The 12,663-nt window shown below is 46.9% G+C and overlaps 1 protein-coding gene across 3 annotated transcripts in view; it reads left to right on the top strand.

The window, feature by feature from the left end:
* SRGAP3 (SLIT-ROBO Rho GTPase activating protein 3) overlaps positions 1-12,663 on the top strand; it is a 115,849-nt gene that overhangs the window by 63,079 nt on the left and 40,107 nt on the right. For all 3 annotated transcript variants that reach the window (XM_062610778.1, XM_062610776.1, XM_062610777.1), the window contains exons 4-5: positions 6,097-6,159; positions 11,830-12,015. In XM_062610778.1, coding sequence (XP_062466762.1) covers positions 6,097-6,159; positions 11,830-12,015 — 249 coding nt within the window. The remainder of the gene's footprint in view (positions 1-6,096; positions 6,160-11,829; positions 12,016-12,663) is intronic.

The raw sequence follows: 12,663 nt of genomic DNA on the forward strand, positions 1-12,663 counted from the left end.
CTCCCCTCAGCCTCCCTGGATGTGCTTTGCAGCAGTGAGGTCGTTCATCAGTAAATTGGAGTGCTGTGTTTTGTTATCTCCACTGAAGTGTTTTGTCCTCCCACTGACCGGCAATGTACGATCCCTGGTGTTCAGCTGTGCATCACTCAGGAGTGCCAGGGCTTACCCAAACCCAAAAGAGGGGGAAAGTAGGAGCCACTGGGGACTGAGATGGTAGTGTCTGAGTTGGAGACATTTAACTGAACCAACTCCATGTTTGACCTCATCTCACCTGGGGTCAGGGGCAGCTTGGACTGTACTTACCAGCAGGGCTTACAAGAATTAGAGGTTGACTATTAGAGATGAAGGAGAAATTAGATGACATTTGTTGAATCATTGGCAAGTCTGGTTTTGTAGGCTGGATTTCTGGCTGCATCTGCGTTCAGTGACAGGACAGTTTTGCAGGGTGCTGGTGAGCTGCAGTGGTACCTTGAGGCTGGTGGTTATGCTCCCAGGGAAGCTGCAGTCTTGGCATCGCTGGTGTTCAAGTCCAGTGATAGATGTCGATTAAGCAATCCACAGCCCTCTTGTTGGCCTTTCAGGTACTTCTGAATGGCATCCGAAGGAATACCAGTTGTAGCTGTAGAAACTTGCCTCCTTCTTGAAGACCTGCAGGAAAAGGGTACTGAGCTGTGGGGTTCGTGCAAAGGTGGTCTTGAGGCAGAGTGTGGAGATGCTTGTAGTTGATATTTGTTAAGGCAGGAACCATGTGCAAAATGTGAGTCCAGTCTGGATTTAGACTCTGATAGTTCTTTTGTCACAAAATGTGTAGTTGTTCCTGTCCAGTGATTTTTCTTTCTTCCTGTTCCTTTTTTCCCCTTCCCAGATGTGGAATATAGGAATTCCTGTCTCTGGTGACCTGGTTCCATGAGGGTATGGCTTGCCCTCTGAACTCGTTTTGTTCAGCTGAAACCCTGCACACTGAAGCTGTGCAGTTTTACACAGTTAGAATCCAACCCTCCACTTACATTTTTACCCCAGCAGTTGAACAAACTGTGCAATCCTGACAGTGCTTCAGAATCCAGTATTTAGCTTACTGGTATAATGGAGATCTTCAGCTGCATCCCATCGGTGTGGATGATGAGGGCAGGAATAGCAGTGTAGATTGGGGGTTCTCCTGACACCTGGCCCTGTTTCTGCAACCCTCTAATCTGAAGCAGTGATAGATATAGCTGTATATATATGGTAGTTTCCATAGTGGGAGTTTGCTGGAGCCTAGAGACCCAAGGCCAACATCTCTCATTGGCGATAGCGGGGCTGGAGGCTCTGCTCCTGATGTATGTCACAGTGAAGGAGGAGCCCATGGGGATATTAGACATGTCCTAACATTTTTGTTAAAAGGCCCACTAATGACATCATTTACTTGTTGCACTGACTGGTTATGGTGGCAGTGACGAAGGACAATCGTCGTCTAGTGGGTATGGCTTCTTGTTGTATGATAGTTGATGCCTGAGATGTTTTACATCAGAAAAGCATCCTTGAGTGCTGGGACTGGCAGACCAAGCCAGAGGAGGCTTTCTGAGCTCAGACTGCTGTGGAGAGCCCAGTGGCAGAATGCAGATCAGAGCAGCTCTGGGCAGTTTTGTTTTAGCAGTGGCTCAGCCTGCAGCTTCTCCTTGCTGTCTCTTCTGGTGTCATGGCTGCAGTGGGGACCTGAAGATGGGTCAGGCAGTGTAGAGGACAAGCATCCTCTGTCCCAGCATCCCTGTCCTGAAGCTTAGCATGTGCAATTGGAATGAACAGGCAGCCTCCCAGCCTGCTCCAGCAGACAGGCAAGCCCTGCTAATGAGGAAAATAGAAGAAAACTCAATAGGGCAAATTTCCCTGGAGTTTCCAGCGTGAGTCACATTCCTGATACAGGAGGAGGTTATCAAGACAAGTGTGTCAATGTTGCTGATAGGCAAGCAATAAACGGAGATGCTAAGATATGTCAGTGCAGAGGTCTGACTTGATCTATTGTTGTAGAGAGTCTCCATCACCATGAAATCCCACAGCACATCCTCCTGCAAAGGCAAACCCTGGGTGAGGGTCACACTGCTGGTGTTTTCTGCCTTTTCCTCTCCTGCCAAGGCTGAAGGAAAGAAGTTTGCTGCTTCTTCTAAGTATGGAATACAGGAAATTATACATTTGAGACAGAGCATTGCTATGTCCGAAATAACCATGCTGCATTATTCCCCAGTGTGAGATTTAATTACGTTCCGTGACAGTGAATTTAATTACGCCCTATACTGCAGTGTCCTGGATGGAGATTTAATGAAGAAGTGCTGTCTGTCTGGGAGGGAGTTGTTTTCTTTGTCTAAAATAGGCACTCTTCCTTGCCAGTAGTCTGTGTTGCTGCTTCCCCTCACTTCATCTGCAGCTGCGGGAATGTTAATAAACCACCTAACTGAAACCATTGCTACCCCAGCAAGCAGCATTGTTTTTTTTGGTAGGAATGGAAGGCATAAAGCAAGTGTCTAAATTGGAGCTGAGTTTTGCAGATGGTACCAGGGAATTGGAATGACGTTTTGATGTTGTCTTCCATAAACACACAAATGTAATTTCTCTGTTGTAAAAGGGGAGGCAGCAAGCTCAGAGGAGAGGTGAGTCCTTCAGCTTCATTCCTGCCTGTCTCTGGAAGAGGCTTCAGCATCCCGAGGCTGGACACTACCCTCTTGGATGCTGGGAGATTTGTGATGATGCCAGAGACCGCTTTGGTCTTCAGGAACAGGATGCAGGATGTAAGCAAATGGGTCTTTAAATGTAGTAGCCACCTGTGGTCCCCCCTCATCAGATGGGATGGCACACTGCTGACTACTGAGCCGGTTTTTGGTGCTCTATTTAGGAGTCTAAAATTAGGTTTGAAAATTACGGCTTTGTGGACTTCCCCTTTACCACAGAGGAAGTCTGGGGCAGAGGCAAGAACTGCAGCCGACCTGGGGACAGGGCTCCTACCGCAAGTCTCTCCTCCCTTTGCTTTGGGAACACTCTGACTCCTAACAGCACGATCAGCCAGAAGGGTTATGTGTGATGCTGAACTCCTGCAGGCTTGGACCCTATGGGCTGCAGAATCCGTGTTTGTAGACCCTGACTTCAGTACCAGATTCTGGATGTATCTGGGAGGGGTGCATGCTTTTAATAGCTCTGTTGCTTCTTAGCAAGCCACAGTGAGATTTTTGAGAGCAGCCAGTGACTGCTGGCATTGGCAGGGAGAGAAGAGGCACGGGGTTTCCAGCAGAAGAGGTTTCCACAGAGTATTTATCACACCCCTCGTGATTGGCATCTTCCTGGCACCTTATGCATCTAAGGAAGCACACTGACATGGTGCACATGTAAGTGTGCATCAGTTGTGCTTCTGAGGATGAGACTTCTCCTAATACCATGATGTTAACTCACAGATAAACTGTAATTATTGGATATTCCCTGAATGCAGAGGGCTTTTACTCTTCGTATTCCTTGCTTCCCTCTTTGTATTCAATTCTAACTTTTAATCACCTAAGATTAAACTTCTCAAGTCTGAAGGTTGTTCACTTAGCTGTAGTTAGACCTTTCTGTGCCATAGGCTTCTTTAGCCACCCAGCCAAGAAGCTGATGGGATGTTGTTTTCCCTGACAGCATGCACAAAAATGGAGTTATTTGAGGAAATCTGAAAGAAACTGCTTGTTGTTTCGATTCGGTTTTTGGCGGGGGGAAGGAGGGTATCTATACTTAGTTTAAATACATCTCCAAGCTATAATAAAGGTTTCCTAGCCAAAAAGATCCACAGACTGATCTGGGGTGTAATTACAAGGCGGACAGGAAAGCAGTGCATGAACATCTCCAGGAGCATCCAACCGCTGGCTTTCTGAGTAGGAGTTGACTTGATCTGCAGCCAAGCTAAAACGTTCTGTGGCTCCCAAGGTTGTGGCCTCTCCTGTGAAATGCTGTGTTGATGCTGTAGGAGGTCAGTGACTGGATCTGCTTCATCCTGCCTGACAAGAAGAGTGAAAATACAAACTGATAATAGGATTTCAGCAAACGAGGGTGGAGGGAGGAAGATGCTGGGAGTTCTTATACTCTGTGAGCTTTGTCCTGAGCTTGCTGAACTCCAGTTGTGAAATTGGAAGCTTTATTATATAACTGTGGTGTAGCTATTTCATAATAAAATATCCTTTTTGAGAGAAAGTTTGGTTCATGTGGGACAGAATAGTGAAAATGAGCCACTGAAGACAAATGGGGAGGGTGGTCAAAGTAAAACCTGAAATGCCTGGGCTAGGAAGCCATGATAATCCCCATTCTGAAATGCCAGTTGATTAGGAATTGCAAGTCCAGCAGCAGGTGTCATTAATGAATCTATCAAATCAAGATAGATTGACAGATGATACTGTATGACTGGAGAATGTGTATCTAAGTGATTTGTGTACCCACAAATGCTTACTGTGCAGTTTAACTTACACAGGGGAGTTAATGTAGCCCGAACACAGCCAGCTCAGTGCGGAGAACGCAACAGCCACTTACCCACATCCAGTAATACAGGTTTTGCTGAAGAACAGGCAAAGTCAAGCTGTAAGACACTTCTGGCTATAGAGCAGGCACAGCTTTTGTGCCCTCTGCCAGTCTTAATGTGAAACAAGTGCACAAAATGAGGGAGGGTGTTATGTGTTATACCCATGCAGTGATTTGGCTGTGGGCTGGAGGCAAATAGTGCCAGTGGAAGGACAAAGCGATATGGTCTGTAGTTCCAGATTCATCCTGTTTGTTTGCAGGATAAATAAATTGTGTGATGGTCTCTGAAACCCTGGTTGAGTGATCCATGGGCAAACGTCATCCTCAAATGAGAATGCAGCAATTCTGAAGTAGCATGAGGGTTTGCTGTACTGTGTATGTGTTCATGTTTACAATCACACATTTTGTTTTGCTAAAGATTTGTAGTAAATATAAAGAAATCAAAATACCAGTTTACTTCTAAACTCACTGTTGCAGGTAGATTGGAAGAGGAGGCCATCTGTATTTGGGCTTTAATATTTAGAAATGGAAAAAACCAAGCCCAGGTATGGATTGGCAGCCCTATTGATGATGTCTTCCCAGCTCCTGGAGCAAGAAGGATGTTAGACAGGGTTTCTGAAGTGGTGTGAATACAGCCCCTGGTGCATTTCTCATGCTGCCGGGGCTGGTTTGTTTTCTAAAACAATATCTAGACTTAAAAGGTGCATGGCTTTAACTCCACTAGAGCGCAAAACACGTCAAGTCTTGTGTTTGGTGGGGCAGAGGGCAGATCTCCATGGGAGCAGAAGGTATTTAAGATAAGGGCATCACTAGAAGCCAGTTGTACTGCCAAGGTCCACCTGCCCCATTGTCAGCTGAGAGGAGGAAATTAAAACCCTACAGGCATGAGAGGGGTTGCTGCAGTATTATTCTCTGTGGGATGGGTGTCAAAGCCTTTTCTGGGGACCAACAGGATCTACTTGGGCACAGGGATGGAAGGGCTGGGAAGAAGTACTGCCTTCATCAGGAATCAGGTTGGTCACTTGCTTTAAGAAAAGAGGAGAACAATTCACTGCTTCCCTGTCCTACCAGCTCAGCAGTGTCCCAGACGTTGTTGCTCCTGCTGGTGCCATGGTGTCCTGTATCAGTACTCCAGCAGCACTGGAGACCCTCAGTGTACTTTTGATCAGGCAGTTAGGAAAAAACCCATCACCTCAATTCCTCTTCCTGAGTTTGAACTGGGCATTTGTAGGGATCCCATTCCTCCTTTCCGTGCCTCCTCTCTGTCTCCTGAGTGTGACATGGAGCTGTGGTGTGCTGGAGCGTTCAGAGTGAGGGCTGAGTGTCTGTTTGCTGCTGTTGGCACTTAACCTGTGCAGGGCCTTAAGGGCAACGCACTTCTGCTGCTGACCATAGCTGAGGATGTGCCACAGTACTGCCCACAGTGTGGGCAGACAGCTCTGGCGAATGCAGCTTGGGGGTAGGATGAAGATGCATATGCACAGAGTATTTGGAGGTCACACAATTTTACTCTTCCCTCCAAAATGTATTTTCCTTTCAGAAATGCATATTGTGAGCATAACAGTCTCAACTCTTCTTCTTTCTGCCTTCCAGAGTAAGGAGATTGGCTTACAGATGCATGAAGAGCTCCTGAAAGTCACCAATGAGCTCTACACGGTGAGTAATGAGCTGACCCTACCCATGCCTACCCTGTGCTGCGTAGGCAATGTGATTTGTTAGAACAAAATGTCCAATGTTTCAGTGGCTTGAGGAGCCTCCCTCCTGCCGTACAGCCCATCGGTTCCTCTTGCAGTTGTTAGGAGTGTTTCACTCCTCACTGGTTTTGATGGCTGCAGAGGAGGATTTCCCAGCGGTCCTCCCATGAATTGCTTCTGCAGCCGCATCAGGCAGTGGATCATGCCACCTAACTGCTTCACTTAAGCATAAATGGAGATGTTGTAGACAAGATCCAGTGTGGTCCCTGGTGTCTGTAATGCTGTCACCTGCCAGGCCTTCTACACCATGTTGTTGCCTTTAGGCCCCTTTCAGTTTTCACTGGGTTGGTGGTTGCTGCTAGTAGGTACTAATGGCTCAGCAGTTGACAGTGCTGGCTTGTGGCTGAGAGCTGACCTGCTCATCCGAGTCTCATGGCCTGTGGATGATGTCTGATCACAGCCTTCCGCTGAGGAACACTTAAGACTTGTGTGTGTTCAGCTGCATCTCCCTGCTGCCAGGAGCACTTGGGTTTTGGAGCTGTCTCTGTGCCTCCAGGTGAAATTGTACACTGTTATTCAGGACATTGCTCTTCAAGCAGGTTTTCATAATAGGGCAGTGGAAATCTTTGTGTTGCTTCTGTTTCTTGCCCTGTAGCAGTTGGTTTTGTTTGTTTTATTTATTTTATTTGTGGTTTAGGATCAACAAAGCAATATAAAGTCTGTCTTGTGTTGGAAAATTGAGATGATGTATTCGCTTTCTTTGGTTGTATCTGTTACTGGTACATAAATAACGCTGCAGTAGGTTTATTCCCAAACAATCATTTTATTCATCTTTTTGAAAAATAGGCCTAAACAACACCAGAGCACGAATGGTATTATTTGAAATTTCTGCCATAAATCTTCTCTAAACAGGTTTGTTTCTGCATTGGTAGTTGAAGGATTCGGTTTTTCTGAGACCTGCAGTGTGGGTGGACAGCCAGATTGGATCCAAAAGCCTGTGTGAGATTTGGGAGTGCGTTGTTGATGGCTGAATGTCACAAGCTGTGGTGGTGATCAATTAAGATTAATTACAACAGCAGCGTGACTGTTGTAATTAAACAGATGCAAAACAAGGAAAGGCTAAGGTTGGGCTGACCTGAATACCTATGGGCCAGTGTACTGAGAACCCAAACATGGGATAGAGCATCACCTGAGGGACGTGGTTAGGTCAGCATCAGGATCAGAAGTGTGCTGAGGTCCAGAGTGTGTGCAGTTGGTTAAGGAAGAGCATAGAGAATAGTTTTGCTCCCATTGAATCTGTGGCAAATTTCATCTTTGCTGGAGCTGAGATTTCCCCCCCACACACCCCCACCCCTTCACTGCTTTGCTCCCACATGCTAAGCAGAATGTGTTTGAATGGTGAAACAGGCTGGAACAGCTGGAAGAGCTTTGTGTTTTCTTTGAACTGACCTTGAGATAACAAACCGATTGTGTCATCTGGCTGAGAGGGAGCAGGGGAGAGACATGCTTATTTCAGAAACTGTGATGAAATGTGAAGAAAAAGCAGGCTGTGTTGGGCAAGCAAGATCATGTTAAACCTGCTCAATGCAAAGCAGCTCCCCTCCAGTCAGTAGTTTTCTGTCCTTGAGACATCAGGTGGAACAGGCTTGGTCTGCAGGCTGATCTGGCATGCTGGGGGTGTTCTTCGGGACTGGCATGATGTTGATGTGTTCATTGCTATGTACTGGCTACCCAAGAGCAGCACATTCAGTAGCAGTGGCTGCTGACAAAATCAGGTATAGAATAAGGGTCCCTGGCTCAAAGGACACAAAGCTGCTGCTTGTAAAATGTCATTTGCCTGCTGTCAATGCAAGGAAGTCGTTAGTCTTGCCTGTGGCTAAGCCTTGTAACCCTAGTACATCTGTGCTCTGGCTAGGCTGCTTTTTAAGAGGGAAATTCTGTGCACTGTATGGAAATGATACATTTTTTACAGCCTTCTCAGGCGTTTGCTGTCTCAAACCAAAATAACTAAATTGATTTTAATCCAGCCTTGTCGCTGTTCTGATGCGAGTCACCCTGTGGACTCGTGGAAAAAACTAGACCCAAAACCCATGCTGATTTTAATTAAAAAGGAAGTAAATGACTTTCATTCTGAAGTAGGAGTTGCTTCTGAACAGCTTTACACAGAAATAATTCAGCTGTGAACTAAAGCCAGCCTCATTCTTTTGATTCCTGCTTACTGACTCCAGCAGATAGATATCAAGTTGAAGTCTGTAGAGGCTGGAAGTTCTTTGTTCCTCTGCTCACGTGTCCCCTTTCATATTGTATGCATTCCTACCTAAGGAAGTCAGGCCAGAATTAGGGTAAGAAAAGCAGTAACCCCATAACACTGTTCTGGTTGTATTTTCTGTAGGCTCAGGTGATGATGTACCACTTGGGGTATGGCACTAGCCATGAGTTACTTGATGTATGGGCTTTGTTTGCCATAATGCAGGGACATGGCTATAGCTGAAGGCAGAAGCGTGTTGAAGTCCTTAGAAGTACTGTCATGTGAACCGGTGTGATTCTTTGTCACAAGGTGTTATGGAAGAGGAATAATAACTGTGAAATGAATTGTATTAATTGCAGTAAGATCTACAGATACATTACCCACATTAAAAGTAATAAATAAGAGTCATCATTCCCTGTGTAGGAGGTCATGAATTGGAAGTTTTCCCTTTCCATTGCAAGTGCAGCGATGGGGAAGGCAATACCTTCGTGGCTTACAGATGTTTTCTGTCAGTGTCATGCTGTAGAAATCATTGACTGTATGGCATGGTGGAAATGTTGCTCTGTGTCACGCCATAGAAATCCTATGAAAGGGACATGTTTGCTCCCATGTTCCCAGGGAGAGGGAGGTCAGTGTGCATTGGTCTGATGGATTTCTCCCTTTCTTAGACCTTATGCCCTGAGTGTCCCTGAGGTTGTGCCATAGGCTCCATGCAAAGAAGAAAGGGCTTGGGTCTTCTGCAGGCTTCCACCTATGGCCGTGCTCATCTCTGCTTCACCCGATGTGCTGAGTTTGTGTTTTGGTTTCCTCAACTTCAGGAGGGTCTGAGCCTGTGCTTACACAGGTCACCCTGTTTCTGATCTGGCTCCTCTGCTGGGTCAGAGCCTTAATCACCAGCTCTTTAGGAATATAAAGCACTTCTAGCTGAAGGCAGCAAACAGTGCCATTTGTGGCTGGCATTTTGGCAATGGCCTTTACCCAGAACATGTTATTAATATTGGAAAACACAACTTGTGTTGTTAAATAACCAATGAATATCGGAACATGTTTTTCTCCCTCCACTGCAGCTAATTAACTTATTTACAGAAAAGATCCCAGGGACGCAGCTGTGGCAGTTTTTCTCTATGGCACAATAGTGTAAGACAGGGACAGAGTGACTTGATTGATTGCAAGTGATGAGAAGGCACAAGGGAATTGTGGATCAAAGGGCTGATTGCTGCAGTGCAGGTAATCCCCATTCAAAGTTAAGGCAGATATTAAAACAGAAGTATCCCCCAAATTTCTAAGTGTGAGCTGGGTGGCACAGCAGTTGATGAGGAGAATGGTTGGCACAGTGAGCTGTTTAAGGCATCTGTTTTCAGCTACATGGATGCTGGCGGAAGTACTTTAACGGCTGTTAGGTTCTTTGCACTTTGTTAAAGAGACTTCTGCAGGACTTTTAAACCTGGGTCTCATGTTACCTTTCCAGGTTTAAGCAGGGAGAAAACATGGAGAGGGAGAAAAAGGGCCCTTGTTAAGGAAGGTTTTTCCGGTCATTAGCAGATAGATCAATCAGAGCCTGTGCAAAGGTACCAGATAGCAATGGGGCTCGGACCCCCTTGCACAATGGAGGCCTGCCTTGCGCTCCTTCTTCCAACATTCCTCTTGCCTCACAAGAGCCACTGAAGTCCATGGAAGAGGGGTTACAGCAGCGTGTCCCAAGGCCTGCAGCAGTGGTGTAGCCCTGGGTGAGCAGAGACCACCTGTGAAATGTGCTCAAGTTTTGCTGATTAGGTTACAGTCTCATAACCTTTAGATTTCACAAAACCCATGCAATTTGGACCACTAATTGTTGTGCTTTCTGTTGCGTTGTGCTTTCTGTTGCATTGTGTTTGGGCATCTCTGGCTGCTGGAGAAACCTCTTTCATGACTGCCCATGCAGTCATGCTGCAGGGCAGGACTTTTCTTTCTCCCTTTCCTCTGAGTTTTTCACAGAAAGATGGAGACAGCAAAGATGGGGAGGGCTCAGTGAAGCCTTCTAGCCTTCTCCTTAGGAAGACCCCAGAAATCATCTGGTTTGTGTGTGTCCTGTGACATTCGCTTTGGAAACTGCAATTTGGGTTTAGAATTTGCAGGATTTTGGAATAAGGCAGCTCAGAAACAGGGAGCACACCTTGGCTTGTGATTCCTTGCAGTTGCCTAAAATTATAACTGCCAGTGATGGCACATTTGTGCAGGCTTCGATGCGGCATTTGGAGCTCATTTGCAGCTGACGTTTGTGCTTGGCAAGAGGAGACATCATATGTTTCAGCGCAGCCTCATCCAAGTTAAACACTCCTGGTTCCTGCTGACAGCCGCAGCTGAGGAAAACTCTGTATTTTCTTCATTAAGGCTTGTGCAAAGATACTCTGCTTTTGTGGGTTCCTGCTCCTTTTTGCTTCATGGACCTCAGCCAGCCTGTCCCAGGGCCACTGCCAGTGGTGCCCAGGCTCTGTGTGAGGCTCATCTTCAGCAGGAAGTCAGGCATCTCAAGCCTTGTCAAGGCAATGTGAAGTACAGCATCCAAATCCTGAGGGGAGATGATAAAAGGGGACAACGTGACTAAAGGCGTAAAGAGAGAAGAGCAGATGTGTTCCTCTTGCCAGCTCCATTAAAATGATCGCAATGTGCCCTTTGGGCTTTTGTATCTGAAAGAAAAGGCTGTGGTAGCAGTTTTGCCTGCAGGAGTTTTCTTGGCAGTAGATCAGCATCGTCTATCCAGAGACACTGATGGTGATCTTGAATTTAAAGGACTAGGTGTTGCTGCAGTCACACTGGCGCTAACTCTGTTTCCTGGCAGCAGCAAGAGGAGAATTAAGTGGTGATAAGAGACAAACAGCATTTCTGCTTGGAAAGTGTAACTTCAATATGGGATCTACTGTTAGCATGGTAGAGCAGGGGTTATGTCAGTGGGTTGGCTTAGCAAGTTCAAGTGCAGGAATAGAGGGGTTGGGTCGAAAGTGACTTCAGGTTGACTTTGGTCTCCTTACAGTCTCTTGTCATGGAGACCGTTTATCCCAGCTGCAGAGCACTGGTTGTTATTTCTCATTTCCCTGTAGGTAGATGCACATTACTCTTTGAACTCCAGTATGTGCAAGAGGCACATCTCAGCCTGCCCCTGCAATGGGGACTGAGCAGGGATAGTGGTTCTTACACCAGCCCTCTGCCATTTTGAAATACGGCTAGTTATGGGGTTAATTTTGTGTGAGTTTCCTTCCCAGCTTATTGTTTCTTACTGCCACAGTGGCCTCAGACAGCCCAGGCACGACTGAGGCTGTTCCATGCTGCCCATGGCTGTCATCCTCTCATGCACGGGTGCTTTGTGTGCCTGTTGGGCAGGTGACTCTCAGACTTCTGTTTCCTCAGGTGATGAAGACCTACCACATGTATCATGCAGAAAGCATCAGCGCTGAGAGCAAGCTGAAGGAGGCAGAGAAACAGGAGGAGAAGCAGTTCAACAAGTCCGGGGACATCAGCGTGAACCTGCTGCGGCACGAGGACAGGCCTCAGCGGCGGAGCTCTGTCAAGAAGATTGAGAAGATGAAGGAGAAGGTGGGTGAGAGGCAAGGATGGGGGAGCCAGGCTGGGTGAGGGCTCCTGGCAGGCAGGAGGGCTTGGCTCCAGCCCTATCCGTTTCCATGCAGCCATTCCAGTGTCTGTGGGAAGGGTTAGGGGGGATGTCAACCCATGTGTCAAAGACTGGTGGTCAAGGTGCTTGTGCATGGCTGGTACCCAGGGGGCTGTGTGGAAGGCTGAGGAGAGCAGCACACTGGTGTGTCTGGCTGGGCGCAGTGATGCTTTCAGAGCTGGACACGGGACCCTGCTATGAGGGTCTATGGTTTGTTCATGGCTTGCTTTGTAAAAGAAGCACTTTTAACAGTGGACAGCAGCTGTCCCAGGGTTCCTGCAGTCAGAGACTTGTGGCAGGCAGAAAAAGGGTGCGATATGTAGAATATCAGGGTTTCTTCCTCTGCAAACTGTCTGGGAGTTTAAGTGCAATATTCGCTGGCTTTGCTAGTCAAAACACTGAACTCCATTCTGGCTTCAGCAAATCCCCCAGGTCTCAGGATCTCCAAAACTGAAATTTTTCTACCAGTTTTGGAGGAAAAAGCAGTAGCTTCCCCAGTTAGGAGGAGTTTGCTCACACACCGAGCCAGCACTGGGACATTGTCTAGCAGCGCTTCTTTGAAAGGTTACCGT

Source organism: Pezoporus occidentalis, unplaced genomic scaffold (genome assembly GCF_034315485.1).
Source record: "Pezoporus occidentalis ecotype Australia unplaced genomic scaffold, CSIRO_AGI_Poc_V1 ctg149, whole genome shotgun sequence".
In the NCBI taxonomy this organism is placed as follows: Eukaryota; Metazoa; Chordata; class Aves; order Psittaciformes; family Psittacidae; genus Pezoporus; species Pezoporus occidentalis.